At 42.3% G+C, this 17,009-nt stretch overlaps 1 protein-coding gene across 1 annotated transcript in view; it reads left to right on the top strand.

Annotated features, from left to right (window-relative positions):
* The window catches only part of TAFA4 (TAFA chemokine like family member 4), a 185,307-nt gene extending 168,983 nt beyond the window's left edge, over nucleotides 1-16,324 (top strand). Inside the window, exons 5-6 of the mRNA XM_059387871.1 lie at nucleotides 6,358-6,482; nucleotides 15,309-16,324. Coding sequence (XP_059243854.1) covers nucleotides 6,358-6,482; nucleotides 15,309-15,320 — 137 coding nt within the window. The 3' untranslated portion in view covers nucleotides 15,321-16,324. The remainder of the gene's footprint in view (nucleotides 1-6,357; nucleotides 6,483-15,308) is intronic.
* Nucleotides 16,325-17,009: the final 685 nt, after the last annotated feature.

The following is a 17,009-nucleotide window of genomic DNA, read 5'->3' as shown; positions in this document are numbered from 1 at the left end:
GATGTGCCTGGTATGAATTGAAATTTAAATGGCAATTTAAGACTAACACCTCCTCTCTTGGATGGTGGAGGATCAGCTTTATGTACCAATATAACTTATGAGTGAGTACTACATCTGTAGCCAGAGAATACCCAAACTCTCAAGGATAGGACAGTGATTCTGTCTTAATATTTGTATCCCCTGCACCCAGCACAGCATGGCCAACAGTTGGTGCTCAATAAATGTTCATTGAATCAAAGTCACCAAGGAGGTGTAAGAACTTGTCATTTAGACCCTAGTTAGGATGTATGTCTGTTTTCATATCCCCCTTGATCTCTTCCTTATCCGAATGTTTCCATTAGGGCTTTTTAGCTTTATCCCATAATAATCTTTATCCTATAATAATTATGCATTATCATACTGCCAGTTGGCTTGTGGAAAGACCTAGTCTCTGCTGATATGTTCCTCTTATCTTATTTGTCAATAAGAATGTGGAGAGGATCTAAAATATAACATTCGCTTGGATTTACATTTAAATTAAAACAAAGGCGAGAAGACGTTGGAGTGGGGCACTAATTAATGTTGGCATAGAAAGTGGAACGTCCTTATGCATTTCTGCTAATCCACGGCAGAGACACTTATCTCGTGTTTTCATTGCCTTCCCATAAAATCATAGCTTTTGTTAGTTAAAAAGGGAGAAAAATGAGCTCCCCCCCTCTATTTTTTGGGTTATAATTAACTTATAAAATCCTTCTGTGTTGTAGAAATGTGTCTGTACTCCACAATTGGGATTTGGGAGGAGGGGTGGAGAAGGACTTGATTCAAGCTGTGGTTACTTGGGTCCTAAAACAGACGACTGTCTAGCTGGTGAGCACATTCCCTTTTGGATCTTCGACTGGAATATATACAAGGCTGTTTAGTGACAGGAACTGTATTCTACACATTTATCAAAATACCACTCTGCAGAGATAATCTTGTTTATGATAAAATGAGATAAATGTGTAGTAGATGAAGCTTCATTTATTTTGTTAGGGTGAATGCTTTCGAAGCATAAAAAAGACTGATAAAAGCTGAGGAATAGGGGGCAGCTGAGGAACTTAAAGCTATTTGTTTTGTGAGATGTCAGAAATCACTTAGTGAAGGCCTAGAGCTCCCATTCGTACTGCAGACAACTGACGTGGTTTTTAGGGACGGTGTGTTGAGCTACGGAGTCGGTCTTCAAAATGGGGTTTCACTAAGTTCTGTGACTGGATGTGTTCTCTGCACCACTTGCAGGACCAAGCGGTTTTCTGAGATTGTCCCCGTGGCAGTCAGGTGAATGACAGAAAGGTGAACTTCACCAAAGCACTGGAGGGTGTAAAAGGACACTCACCTGGCCTGGCTCCTGGGGGATAGGATGTTCATTAGACTCAGGTCTTGCTTTCTCCAATGAAATCGAGGAAATGAAGGTCCTGGGAAGCAGCAGAGAAGCGGTCCAGGATGGTGTCCCATGAGAAGCAGTGGGTCTGGTTTTACCAGGCACGAGGGAACTAAGCGGCACAGCAGGGGAAAGGGTGTGCCAGTGAGGGGCAACCGTGGGAATGAGAAGTATTTCTTTGAGCTCTGAAGCGGTGGAAGGGAAGGCTGGAGATGGAAACGGAGCCTTTGCTCTTTGGGACTTTCCGTCAACTCAGAGTGGTGGATGTAGTTCCTGCATTCCGGGAACTTGTATTCGAGGAGAGTGGATGAAGGAGAGTACGCCAGTAAGGAGAGGTACACGTTCTCACTTTGTGGGATTGCCCTCAGTAGAGGCTCCAAGAGGGAAGAGAAGGGATAGGGTGGCATCGTGTCTGCTACGTATTAGGGATGATGAGGTCCGCTCAACTAGCTCAGTCTCTCCTTTGGGGCTGAGTACATCTTCCAGTGGACCTGACTGTAGATTAGTGTTGCTTAATCAGGGGTGATTTGGGCCAGCATAGGGATATTTGATGATGTCTGGAGTTGCTTTGGGTTGTTAAACTGGTGGGGGAGAAGGTGCTACAGTCATCTAGTGGGGAGAGGCTTGGGATACAAGGTATACCAATACCCCTACAATCAAGAATTGTCCAGCCTCTAACGTGCTAAGGTCAAGAAACTCTGCCTTATGGGTAGGTCATGGCTGGGCAGGATTGTACTTGTGTGAGCTTGCTTTGTGGAGGAGACCAACCTAGATCCCAGAAGATGGTTCTGTACCTGTTTATCCATAGCCTCACTCAGGACTCTGTGGAAATAACAATACCTTGTTACAAAGGTTTCTTTAACAAAAAAATTCGTATTCTCAGGACTGCTTTTTTGCATGATACCTGGGTCAGGGTAAAATGGCTTTTCTTGAAATAATAAATAAAAATGCATTGGTCTTCCTCTTCCCACCCCAATCCCCGACTATCTTTAAAGTTAACCAATGGCTTAAAGTTAATAAATCTTTCTTTAATCTTAATTTGCCAAGGACAACATTAAGAGCAAAAAGCTAAAGTATCTGAAAATCTCAGCATATTTTTGTGATTGTTTCCATTTTTAAGACAGTGTATATTCTAGGAAGATGTGTTTTTCATCTTTCTGTCTGTAGCTTCAGTGTAAAAATACACTTTTCTTTAGAAAAGCCTTAACTCTGTAAATGCAACTAAACGAGGTCAAAAAAATGAAAGACCAACTCCTGAGAACCGAGCCCTGTTTGGTGTAGGTTTATAGAAATAGCTACATGAATACATCTTGTGTTTGATTTCATGGAGTAATACTTAATTGGGACAAGGGATAGAAAAAATCTTCATCTATTTTATTCAACAGAAAGTACAGAAAATGCACCAGAAGCAAGATAGCTAATTGGTCCCATTACGTTTTCACCTAGAAAACAACATCACAGAAAACACTAGTCACTACCATAAAACCAGAGCTTCTCTGCTTTTTTCTTTCTTTTTTTAAAAATTCTTTCCTTTCTGCATAAAACTAGAAATTCATTACAGGTTGGCAGCTTGAAGATAGGCATGTTTTGTATTTTCCTAAGTCAGGGAGGCATGGGGCTTTCTAAAGAATTTTATTTCAAAAATAGAAGTGACAAGACACTTTCTCATCTCGAGTATATTACGGTATTTGTAACAGGATAAAATAGATACCTCCTACAAACTTATTTTCCTATGGAGACAAGGCTCAGTTAAGTGGGCAGATGTTCTCAAGAGTTATTTTAATAAAATCCTACTTCTGGGTTCTTTGTCTCAGCTCAAAGCCCAGCTCAGTAGGCACTCTACACTTGAACTTCTGGGTTTTCTAATCCCCTTATTCACTGGTGGTGAACCCCTCATCTCACCTTCACTGTGAGTTCTTTGTCAGTCTTTAACGCATAAAGGAATTTGAAACTTTTATTGTGGCTACTAAGGGTGATATCCATTAAGACTTTCTTTTCTGAAAGAACGTTTGCTGTTAAGTAAGTCTCTGACATTTGGAGGGCCCATCTTTTAATGTATTCCTCGCTCAAATATGAAAATGAAGTTTTTTTGGCAAATGGAAATATTTTAAATTTCAAGACAGGTTGCTCTTTTAAGGAATCTGTTGTGAATCTGTCTTCAGAAAAATCACCCCATATTTTCCAGTTAAATGAAAGAAAACTGGTAAATTCATGAGCGTTTGATCATATATGCTTTCTTCTTTTGTTTAAATAAATTGAAAGCCTTAAACAAAATACTATGAAGATCTTTTATTCTGTGGTTAAGAATTGGCATAGTTTTCAGTGATGAATGCCTGCATCTCTCTTTGTTCCCCCCTCAAGCTCCTTTTCTGGATTTGGCATTCAGAATGATCTCGGGACCCCATGAGGCTAGGAAGAAAGTACTAGCATTTCTCTTGCTGGGACGTTGACACAGAATGGACCAGATGATGTCCTCTGTAGGGAATTTAGTCCCAGAGTTCTCACCGTATACCTCAAGTGGTCTCTTTCAGACTCCTTCCTGCCCCAAACTGTTTACCAGCCCCTGCTAGACTAGCTCTCCCGGGCACACAGTTCTCCCTGCCTTACTGTACCCCCTTGTCCAGAAACTTTCCATGGCTCCCTACCGCCTGGGGATCCAAGTCTGACCTGGAATGGGCATTGAGAGCCGCTGAAGGTTGCTTCTCAGACTACCTTGCTCATCTGGGTCTTCTGGCTTCCACGTCGGCCACTCCCTGTCCCCTTCACTGGGGCAGGTGACCCCTCAGCTCCCTGGACTTCTGTGGAATCCTCCATGTTGCCGTGGGCCGCGTCAGGTATCCGTAGGTGCCCACTGCGGAGTGGCAGAGAAGCTGCCTGAGGGAACTGTTTTAAAGATTTAAAAAAAAAAAAGTATTTTAAATTCAGCTGTAACTCTGTGTAAATATAACTAAGCTCTGTCAACATTTATATAACTTTCGCAGTCCTGCAGATGGAATTTCACATTGAGGGTTGGGAACCATCTCTTAGTTATCTTTGTATCTACTTGGGATCGGCCTGAGGTATTCAGAAGATAATGAAGGACTGGTCAGCACTTTGAATCTGGTCAAACTCTATGTAGCACATGTTAATCTAAACTATCTTTATCCGTTGTGGTACAACAGGAAGACTTGTAGGGGCAGAGGAAGAAGTCTGGAAGCTAGTCCCTCCTCCCTCCGTTTACTCACTTGGTGGAAAGCTCTCGTTTTTATTTCTGGCCATCTGCCTCCTCTTCCTGCTTCTGAAGGTTGTTGAGATAATCAAAAGAGGAACAGTATGTAAAAGGAAAATAACAAAAAGCTTTGAAAATAACAAAGCTCCATCCAGCGTTGCGGTGGGATTGCTGTGATACCCGTGACTGAAAAGAACACAGCTTTCTCAGACTTCTCCCCTCGGTCTCCATCCATCCACTCGAGTGCAGTGGCACCCTGACAGAAAAAGTAACCCATTTAGCTATATTCCTTTCTCAGTGTTGACACCTTTTGCCTTAAATAGCTTATGATCCTTCTAGATCATGATTCTGCCCAATCGAGGTGGTATTGGTTTTGATGGGACTATAATCAGATAGTAAGCACAGTGTTCGGCCAGAATCAGGAATGGGGGGTTCTCATGGGGGAGTAGGCACAATGTCTACCCACTTGGCCTAACAGGAGCAGAGCAGAGTCTTTAAGGCAGGAGCTTGCTTTGTCCCCTGCCTTCGTCACTGCCTGCTACACCTCTGGTTGTTTCTCCTACAGATCGCTGGTGTGAGGGAGGGGTGTGAATTTAAAGGTCGATGAAGGGGCGCTGGTGTTAAAATGCCTCTGTCAGAGGGCCTCAGTTTTCTCTCCTCTATCAAATGTAGGAACTACATTTAGCAGGGTGCCTGCCTCTGGAGAAAAAATAGCTATTAGGAATTCTCAAGATTTGCTTGAAATTGAGTTTTACTTTCCAGGCCATGGTAGCTGGGGTTGAATCCTTGGGGGGTATTATTATTATTATTATTTTAACCAAAGTGCTGTTATTTCAACAGAAAAACAGGGCTCAATGACCTCTTCCCCTTAACCCATGTACCCTACCTATAGCCCCAGATCTCTGACCTACACCAGCCCACTGTCTGGGCTTACCATAAATGATGAGTCACAATCCCTTTTGTCCTTGGACCCTGTGGGAATACCCAGACAAGTTGATAGTGTTTCTTTAATGTGTCTTCATCTGCCTCCCAACCCAGAGAATTTTCTGCTCCTTCGTCTTACTGGCGGATGGCAGCAGAGATGATGGGAAAAGGTGGAAAGGGAAGTCATAGGTGTGATTGCCCGAGCCTAGACTGTGGGCAAGTGAGGGAGTGCCACGCTCTTCTCCTGCACCTGGTTTCTAGTTGTTGATTCCATGGGGTGACTCATCACTTGCTGGAACGGCATGGGGAGATGAACGCCTCTGTGACGGAAATGTTGACTGCTTTGTGTCTGCCCCTGGCAACAGAGGGCATCAAATGTAAGAACTTGCCCAGGTTGGCATTCACCAATGGAGCCTCCAAAATGATGACCCCAGCAATAGCTAACATTTTCTGGCAACCTAGTACCTGGCCTCTGGTTAGTTCAGATTTCGATAGGAATTATCTTTCTCCTCTTGACATCTGTGGTGAGGATCTGCTTTTATTCCTAATTTACATATGAGAAAACTGAGGCCAAGAGGAGTTAAATAACAAGTCAGAAGTCATTGGGGGAAAAAAAAGGCACAGCCAAGTTCAATCTAGACGTGCTAAAGCTTGGCACCTTAGTCTTTTCTAGAGCATTTGGCAGAAGGCATTCTTTAAATTTACTTAGAGTGAAATAGCTCTTATTAACCATCTTTGAAGTCAGTATATTGATCTGAATGAGCACTATTTTGTCCGTAGCTGGAGGAAGCAATGGTATCACAAACACTCTGTGGCCTTTGTCTTACAGCTTCCATCGTGATTCAGAAATGGTGGTGTCACATGAATCCTTGCTTGGAAGGAGAGGACTGTAAAGTGCTGCCAGATTACTCAGGTTGGTCCTGTAGCAGTGGCAATAAAGTCAAAACAACAAAGGCAAGTATAGACACACACAATTCTCCTTTACAGCTTCCTCAGGTTATTAACCATGCGACACCCCCCCCCCTTTGCTCCTGACACCATGACCTTGACCTTGTTTTATGTCGATAAACCCACATGGACAGGGGCCTACCCTCTTACTTTAGCCTTTTGAAAAGCCCATTTCCAAGCATTGCCCTTTATGTCAGCTTTTACAGAGCAGTGATCTGGGGGATCAGCTTGTTATTTTAGGCAGGGCCATGAAATTCACTGCAGCTCTTTCAAGAGCCTCATGGAAAGGGAAGGGATTGGAGTTGCCAGGCCAGCAGATCAGAATGGCGTGGCAAGGTCCCACACACAGATGACTTGCTGAGGTAGGGATACTTCCTGGGAGGAGTTTTAAGAGTCGAAGACTTGAACTTGAGGTGTCATAAGTCAAGAGCTGCCTCCTCCACGGAGCCTCTGACCAGGCCTCCCTGTCTCAGAAGGGTGCCGCTGTCCACCCAATTCTTAAGCCAGACAACTCTCTGCCTTATGTCCCCATGTCCACTCTTATGGGTCTTTGGAACTGTACCTCCCAACTCCCTCCTTGTGTGTCACTGTCCTTACAATGGTGGTCTTGTCCCCACTGTCTCTCATCTGGAGGACTGAGTTGCCTCATTCTCCACACCGCCACACGATGACTCCCATCATTTTGTGAAATGGAGATCTCCTAAGCTAGTCTCTCTGTCTCTCTCCACTAGCCTTGTCTGTCTGGCACTTAACGAAGGGAGGTAGCTTGCTGGGTTATTTATTTTTTGTTGTTTCAGCCTTCTGTTGGTGCCTCTTACCATGGTGCCTTTGAGGTTGCTGAGGAAGGTGTTTTTTCATGGAACGTGCTTCCCGCCTTTCTTTTCTCCTTCACCATTATTACCATTATTTCTTCAGAGTCGTTCACTGATTGAATTCATGTCTTGTGTATCTTTGAACATTTACCATGGTTCTGCTTTACATAGCAGGGTGCCCTGAGGTGCTTAGCATCTAGAGCTTTCTTTTTAGAAGTGACCTGTGAGGTCAGGGCCCATGTTTGCAGTGACCTTGATAGTCCCATAGTGAAAGATGATATTTAGAACAAATGGTAACATTTGACAGAAAGCTGTAAATATCAATTTCAGCTGACATCAAATACAAAATTATCAGTAGTACAGTAAATCAGACAGTTATTTCTGTAGCTGATTAAAATCATAATTTCCAACTCAAAACTATGTAACATTAATTGCAAACTTCTCATAATTGATATAAAGATGATCTAGGCTAAATGACACAATACAGACATATCTCATTTTCTTGTGATTTGCATAGACTGTTTTGTTTTTGTTTTTACAACCTGAAGGTTTGTGGCACCCCTGTGTCAAACAAGTCTATTAGCATCATTTGCATTGGCTCAATTTGTGTTTCTGTGTCACATTTTGGTGATTCTTGGAATATTTCAAATCTTTTCATTACTTGTTAGGATTATCTGCAAGCTTTGATGGTACTATTATAATTTTCAGGTGACAGCCCTGTGAGATGGAAAACTTAGTCTGCACATGTATATGTTTTATTCCCCTATCTCTCTTCCTCTCCTGGGGCTTCTTGTTCCCTGAGATACGACAATACTGCAATTAGGCCAGCTAATAAATCTACACAGACCTCTCAGCATTCAAGGGAAAGGAAGAATCACATGTTTCTCACCTTAGGTCAGAAGCTAGAAATGATTAAGCTTAGTCAGAAAACCTTGTCCAAAGTCAAGACAGACCAAAATTTAGGCCTCTCACCAACAGATAGCCAAACTGGAAGCGCAAAGGAAAAGCCCACCAACGAAATTTTAAAAAGTACTCCAGTGAACACACAAATGAAAAGAAAGGGAAACAGCCTTATTAACCATATGGAGAAAGTTTGAGTGGTCTCACAACATTCCTTTAAACCAAAGCCTGAGCCAGAGTATGGCCCTAGGTCTCTTGAATTCTATAAAGGTACAGAGGAAAAGTTGGAAGCTAGCTGAAGTTGGTGCATGAGGTTTAACAAAGCAGCTATGTCCATAATATACAAGTGCAAGGTGAAGCACCAGGTACTGATATGGGAGCTGCAGCAAGTTCTCCAGAAGTTCCAGCTAAAATAAAGAAGGTGGCCACTCCAAACAACAGATTTTCATTGCAGACAACACAGCCTCCTATGGGAAGAAGACGCCATTCATGACTTTCATAGCTAGAGAGGAGAAGTCAATACCAGGCATCAAAGCTTTGAAGGATTGGTAGACTCTTGTCAGGGGCTAATGCACCTGGTGATCTTAGGCTGCAGACAAGCTCATTTACCATTTCAAAAATCCTAGAATCATTAAGAATTAGACTAAGCCTACTCTGTGCTCTAGAAGTGGGACAAAGCCCAAACGTCAGTGTTATCTGTTTACTGCTTGGTTTACTGATTATTTAAACCCCACCATTGAGACTTACTGCTTATAAAAAGATTCTTTTCCAAATATTACCATTCAGGGACAATGGACCTTGTCACCCAAGAGCTCTGATGGAGAGGAATATTGATTAATGTGTTCATGGCTGCTAACATGACTCCTTGATCCACAGGCTGCAGAATGGACGTCATTTTGAATTTCTTATTATTTTAAAAGCACATTTAATAAGGCTACAACTCCCCCAGATGAATCTGGGCATTCTAGAGGCTTCATTCTTAACAGGCCTTTGGAAGAAGTTGATTTTAACAGTCATGGACAACGCTGAGGGGTTCAGGACTTCAGGGGAGGAAGCCACTGGGGGTGTGGTGGAAATAGCAAGAAAACTGGAATTAGAAGAGGAGCCAGAACATGGGACTAACGTGCTGCACTCTCATGAGAAACACAAGAGATGACGAAGTGCTTCTATGGACAAGCATAGAAATGGGTTCTGGCAATGGCAGCTCCTCCTGGTGAAGATGCTCTGAAGATGGTTGACATGACAACCAGGGACTGAGACTATTACTTCCACTTAGTTGATGAACAGCAGCAGGGCTGGAGAGGACTGGCTCCCATTTTGAAAGAAGTTCTGTGAGTAAAATGCTAGCAACAGTATGGGCTGCGAGAGAGAGAACATTCCTGAAAGGAAGAGTCAGTCAGCACAACAGGCCAGATGGTCTTGTGAAGAGAAATGGCCACCACCAGCCCAAGCTTCAGCCACTGCCGCTCTGATTCATCCGCAGCCATCAACATCGAAGCAAGACCCTCTTCTGGGAAAAAGACTATGACTGGAGGCAAGCTCTGATGAGGGTTAGCATCCCCCCCCCAAAGTATTTTTATATTAAGACATGTACATTTTTTTTTAAGCCAAAATGTTCTTGCACACTTAACAGGACAGCACAGTATAAACAAAACTATTATAGGCACTGGGAAACCAAAAAATTAATTTAGCATGCCTTACTGTGATATTTGCTTTATGGCAGTACTTGCTTTACTGGGGTGGTCTGGACCCAAACCTGCAGTAGCTCTGAGGCGTGCCTGTATATGCTCTTACAGCCAGAGCTGTGGAAGTCCATGGAGTCCTCTGTTGGTGGAGGAGGGAGGTTAACACTCTCATCATTTCTCTCAAGCCCATTTCTAAGCTACTCCAAATTAACTTCCAAACTATGTAAACCCAAGTGTGCTTGCTAAGCAAACCCTGCCTTAAAGTAATTCCACTCTCCTTTCCCCACGGGGCCCTTTCTGCCCCTTTTTTTCCCCATCCCCTTCCTGAATAAAAATCTTGGAGCTGCTAATGAGCTGGGGCCTTACATACATCAGAGATAAAAATTTCCATTTATCCTATGGCTTGTAGACTAAGAAGTGACGTTTGTAAGATTATACTTGTATTGATTCTTCTATATAAATATAAAACAAGACCATGAGTACAAGCCAACTGTGTTCCGGAAAAGAATGTGTCTAAGTGGTCTCTTGCTGGAGCGGCTCCCTCTCTATTTATGTGCAGTTAGAGAGCATTTGCAGGAAGCAAACCTTTAGGGGCATTTTGGCTCTGTGTGCTGGGAATATAAGTTTGCTCTAGCTAAATCCTCAACGGTAGTGACATTTCATTTGGCACTTCTAAAAGTTGTGGAAACACAATACAGTTCCCTAAGCCATAATGATACTTGGGTTTTTTCTTTCCTCTTCTTTTTCTTTTTCTTTCTCTCTCTCTCTCTTTTTTTTTTTGTGATATGCCACTTGAGAATAATCTTGAAGTAGTAAAACTTTGTTTCCTTTATTAATCCAAGTCCTTGTGACTTGAACTGCATAAAACATTTTATGTCTTTTTTTTTTTTTTTAAAGATTTTATTTATTTATTTGTCAGAGAGACAGCGAGCGAGAGCGAGCACAGGCAGACAGAGAGGCAGGCAGAGTCAGAGGGAGAAGCAGGCCCCCTGCGGAGCAAGGAGCCCGATGTGGGACTCGATCCCAGGATGCTGGGATCATGACCTGAGCCAAAGGCAGCTGCTCAACCAACTGAGCCACCCAGGCATCCCACATTTTATGTCTTTTATGGATCTTAGGAACATAAAGTAAATTCAATTGTGGAGGTGTCACTGGTTTCTGGGAAGAGCCTAGTACCCTCAGAAGCTGTGTCTTTTTCTTAAAATAGATACCAACCATACACCACAAGTGCGACAAAGGTCCTACAGAGGTAAAACCATTGCAGCCCTCGAGGGGGATAAGCTATATAACAAAATAGTTTTCATTTTGCTTATATAATTCATGCACAGCAGCAACAAAACATAAAAACACTTAAAAAAATTCTGCAGGAAGCCACTTAGGTCAGAATTGTATTTTCCATTTAAATGCAAATATGAAAAGAGTAAGCAGTCAAGTCAAGATATTAACAGACTTGGATGAAGATATGACAACCAGGAGGTCAGTTTCCTAGCCAGTCATCCTGTCTTTTCCAGATGTAAGAGGGTGGCCGTGTGAGTTCACCCTGCCTCTACAGTTTTCAGCGTTTCCAGAGAGAAATTCCGCTACTAGTTCTTGTGCAGAACTACAGCTGTCCCTGTCATCCTGCCTCAGTTTCCCTTTATGTCGGTGGTGTTTGCATTAAAGCTCTCAGCAACTGTACGGCACTGTTCTAGAGCCAAAGTAAACTGCGGGTCAGGGCTCTTTTTTGTTTGAAAATGGAAGGAAATCATAGTGAATGTCAAGAAATTTTAGATTTGTCCTGTTTTTATTTTTCCAACATCTGACAGCGAAGAGCTATGTCTTAGGAGCAAAAGTTCTCAACCAGGGTAATTTTTCCATCAAGGGGATGTTTGTACTTGCCATGGGAGTTATTATGGGCATCGTGGGGGGAGAGGCCAGACAGGTGCTAAAAATCTTAAAAAGCAGAGTAGATCCCCCACCCTATAGCAACGAATTATCTGGCTCCAAATGTAAATAGTGTTGAGGTTAAAAAAAAAAAAATCTGCTTTAGAGTTTTTTTTTTTTTTTTGGAGGGGGAGCTCTTTGCAAGCATCTTATTAGATTCTCTTCATGTAGCCCTTCAAAGGTTCCACTTAGTATCTACATGTCTCTAATATTGCGTATTAGAAAACTAGAGATAAGAGTTGATGTAAACAACAGGTTATCTTTGCAACACTCTCAAGATCTAAGATGACCCAGTCTTTCTGGTATCTGCCTCAGAATGTCCTCTAATTCGTAACTTTCCCCCTGTTTCTTAGGATACCACAAGGATCATCCTCATTCTCTTGTGTCCCAGTATTCTAATTATTTAATGGTAACTGTCACTGCAGGAAACTTAACCATGGGAACGTGTACCCACCCTTGTGGGCCCCACCTCTAGGATTTTCTGGTCTAATAAGTCTGAGATGGGGTTTAGCGAACCATTCTCAAGAAGTTGTTCTTAACGTTGATTCTCGTTTAGCCATGCTCTGGACCTGCTCTGTTCTTGCCTTTATACTGTTTTCTGTGTTTCTGGGGTAATTTCCCTGCCCAGGTTTCTCCCTGGTGAGAGACCACCAGTGGATTCCCCCGGGTAACAGAAAAGAGTATAAGCACCTTGAGATGAGCCATCAAGATGACTCACCCAATAGAGCATGTATTTCCACATCCTACTGCTGTCTTCTTCATCTAGTCCCTTTTCTAAAATTCTCCTTGTCTTTCAAGGTCCAGCTGAGATGGATCCTTTACCCAGAAGTCTTGTCTTTCCTGTTTCGTAGAGTTAGAGCCTCAGATAACTCCCAGTCCCCTGTCACGTGAGAGAGGAGCTGGTCTTGGCACAATAGCAACCTTCTGTCCACCAGATTCCAAAGTGCCAATGAGCCTTCCATACACAGGTAGCAAAATGAAATGTTGACAGGAAAGTAAATCCTAGAGAATCTTTTTTTTTTTTTTTTTAAGATTTTTTAATTTATTTACCTGACAGACAGACATCACGAGCAGGCAGAGGCAGAGAGGAGAAAGCAGGCTTTCCGAGGAGCAGGGAGCTCGATGTGGGGCTCGATCCCAGGACCCTGGGATCATGACCTGAGCCAAAGGCAGAGGCTTTAACCCACTGAGCCACCCAGGCGCCCCAATCCTAGAGAATCTTATCATTAAACTTTAATAGAGATCAACTCCAAAACAAGCTGGTCATGTAAAGTAAGTTTCCTTAAATAAGATGCTGTTGAGAATTATATCCTAGATACAGGCTGATACCTGGCTGGGAACGCTGTTAACTTACATATGTAGATGCACACAGCAGATCCACCTGAGAGCCTTGCTTTCCTGAGTGGAGCTACACGCCAGAGCCCCGGGCCATGCCATTCACATCACACTCACTCTGCCTTACAGCTGAAAGGAGCAGGTGCTACTCGAATGAATGTTTAGTAATCGAAGAAGCTAAAGCAATGACAGTCCTCCCCATCTCAGAAAATCTCTGTCTCCATTACCCTCGGATTTGAGATCAAGACCTTGCTTGACTCCTCCTCCTCTCATGTTCTTTGTCCTCTTTTTCACAAGTCCTGCGGGCCTCACCTTTCATCACTTCTACCAAAGTGACCCCCCTTTAAGTTGACCTTCTGGCCATGCCTCCCTGGTCTCCTCTTTGTGCCTCAGTGGAGGAAAAGGCCAGAGTTCTCCTCCCAGGTACTCAGGGCTCCCCTGCTTCCTTCCAGCAGCCCCTCACATGACAATCCTCTAGAAAGCCCTAGAGCCCTGCCCTTCTGGCCTTAGGATCCTTTTGCCCATAGCACCTGTCTCTTCCTGGCATGTCGTTCCGTTGCCTGTTGGTCTCTTTCTTCTACAGTCAGAGTCTCCAAGCAATGGTTTGCAAGCCACACCCAGCCCGTGGCCTCTATTTTGTGGTCCAAGAGCTAAGAATGGGCTCTGTGCTTTTAAAGGCTTGGAAGCAATCAATAGGAAAAAAGTGTTTCATAACATGAAAATTACATGAAATCCCAATTTCAGTGACTACAATTAGAGTTTTATTGGAACAAAACAATCCCCATTAGTTGACATGCTGTATTGTCTGTGTTCCTTTTGTGCTATAAAGGCTGAATTGAGTGGTTGTGGTAGAGACTGTGGCCTGCAAAGCTGAACAAATTTCTATGTGTTCCTTTACCTAGACTAGGGCTAGCGTACTTGTTCTATGAGCTCCATGAGGACTGTGCTGTTGTTGGGTGTGCTAGAGTAGCCTCCTGACAAACAAAAGAGCAACTGTATTGTAGAATATATAAAATAAAGGCCATATGTCAATTAACAGCAAATCTGAGGTTTGAATAAATACTTTGATTGGGTCCAAAGGCCAGGAGTGATGACTGTGTCATCAAGTAATACATGTTCATGTTGTGGGCCTGTTAAAATCTTAAGCTTTTGGGTTCCTGCACCCCTGCCCCAGGTTGTATATGGGTACTCTAACCTGTAAAATACCGTGCACCTTAACTGACCAAATAAAAGTAACTGCTAATTTATTTTCTTATAAATAATAAGAAATAAAAGAAACAACAGTAAACTTAATTTAATGTCTGTTTCTGGTAATTATGGCAGTTTTCCAAAAGAATGTAGTTTTTGTTATTGTTAAAGATTTATCTATTTGAGAGAGCATGCATGCACGAGAGAGAGTTGGGGGAGAGTCAGAGGGAGAGGGAAAGAGAACTTCAAGCAGATTCCCCGCTGAGCGCAAAGCCTGATAAGGGGCTCGATCTCCCTGAGATCACCACCGCAACTGAACTCAGTAGTCAGACGTTCAAGCAACTGAGCCACCCAGATGCCCCCAAAGTAACTTATTTTTAGAAAGTTAACTACATTAAAAAGGGGGATGGGCAATGCCTGGGTGGCTCAGTCAGTTAAGTGGCTGCCTTTGGCTCCGGTCATGATCCCAGGGTCCTACTCTGCTCCGTGGGGAGCCTGCTCCTCCCTCTCCCACTGCCCCTGCTCGTGGTCTCCCTCTCAAGTAAATAAAATCTTAAAAAAAAAAAATATAAAAGTTAACTACATTAAAAAGTAACAAAGGTAACATTTAATATAGACATACACTGATCTTAATTGGCATTCATTTGAAAAGAATTTCAATGCCTTTAAGAAAGCATGCTCAGCAGGCCTGCGTTAACTCTCTGGGCCATGAATGTACCGAATCTGATGGGTTTTGTGTAACTCAACAAAATACCAAGCTAAGGTGCATAATACCATGTTGTGCAAGCCTTTGTGCATTTTTTTTTTCAACCTGGAAGCAAGAACTGTGAAGAATTTGATTTGAACAGTTGATTTGGCGAAGTTGGTTACAGATAAAGGGACAAACTGCTAAACGCGTTCGGGACTTCCAGGGCTGGTAAAGCAGAGACTGTCCTGGGGGGCGGGGGATGATATTCTGAATGCTCACTCACTTATTTAATTTGTTTTAGGTAACGCGGTAGCGAAGAGAGGTGTGCTTACTCCTGGAGGAGTGACAGACAGGATGCAGAGGTCTCTTATTTGGATGACTGTCTTGGCGGGTTTGGGGGAAATCGTCTCGGATTTCTGCAATATCACATTTGCATATGTGTGCTATAAGGAGTATCATTTCCCTGACTGTCCCAGCCCTCTCCGCTTCATGAATTTATCACATTGAATTATGGCCATGGGCTGCCATGCAATTCACACCCTGTCTGGATCCCAGGCAACATACCTCCGACAGACCCTGGAGGAACACAGCAGAGACTTCACCATGGATCTCCACTTGGCCTTCCACATCTTTCAGCCTTCACAAAGGAACGTGGACAGGTTCACAGGGTCCTTATTCTGTTCCTCTTTTGAACTTTTCCTTTAGTCCTTGCATTAAAGTGGTTTGAAAGGCATCTCAGTACCAAAACATTTTGGCAGAACATATTTGCAGATGTAGATTAATGAACTCTGATTAACTGCTGAAGAAGATTCCTTTTATAAATCTTGACAAATAGACTTATTGGGGTTATTGTGTGTGTATTTGTATTTTTTGTTTTAGAAGATTTAAATTTTTGCATTTTAGGTTCTGTTGTCAGGTTAGCAGAAATAAAATAACACGTTAACTTCTGGGCACCATTTTCCTGAGTGCTAAGGAGGTGTATCTCCACTCCCATATTTTATAGCCAAAGCTTGATCATGACATAGTCACAAAAGAAATAAAACCTGTTGGGATTTTTATAGCTTAGGTGTTGTCTTAAAGGTAAATCATTTAAATTATAAAACCGTCTCTGTTTAGATCAAGGGTGTTTTCTGAGATCCATTTCATGTCAACTGTATTAAACTATTTTGTTAGAAGTCTTGAAATGTTGAATTTTTAGGCTGTAAATGATTTATTCTTGGCTCTTCTCTCATTTGTTAGTCATTTTATTTCTTTAAATGTAAGTAAAATCTGAGTCATTTTTTTCTGGGTTTAATGATTTTTACAGAAGACATGTGTCCACATATTCTCAGATGCTGTCATGCAGAAATATATCACAGACGAAAAGTGACTGACCCAGATTTTAAATGCATAATGTCATTAAAACACACACTACTGTAATATGGGATTTTATACATTAAGAAATGCCAAAAACATCCTTTCTGCACTGTTAATTATCCCTGTCCTTTCACAATTGTGGGGGTGGAAATATTACTATAACATTTATAGCAGTAACAATTATATCTACTTGATTTTAGTCTTGCAAAAAGAATGGAAATGGGGTACATCCATTTGTGGGCTAACTTTGTTTGAATTTGACGGGTTGCTTACCAGGATTATTAGTGTTTTACTAGTAAGTAAAAACATTCATTCTGCTGATGGCACCTAAGTTTTTGTGATGATTTTATTGCCTGAAGACTTCATGTTAATATCCCAGGCTTGCAAATTTTAAAAGCAAACGTGGAAACTAAAAAATTACATTTAATTTTGGGCATGTGAGCCATATGGCAAACTTAAGACTTAAACATGTAGTATTAGAGATAATTAAATCTCCCTAGATTTTAAATTGAGGGCCAGGCACGATGCTTTATATACTCTGCTGCCTTTACTGTAGGACCCTCCATTGTAAGAAGAGAGGGTTAAAAAAAAAGTCTATTTTATGGTACTTGAAAGACTGTCTCAGTCTTTTGCCCATACATCTGAT

Source organism: Mustela nigripes, chromosome 2 (assembly GCF_022355385.1).
Source record: "Mustela nigripes isolate SB6536 chromosome 2, MUSNIG.SB6536, whole genome shotgun sequence".
Taxonomy (NCBI): domain Eukaryota; kingdom Metazoa; phylum Chordata; class Mammalia; order Carnivora; family Mustelidae; genus Mustela; species Mustela nigripes.
This window is presented reverse-complemented; position numbering and strand designations above follow the sequence as displayed.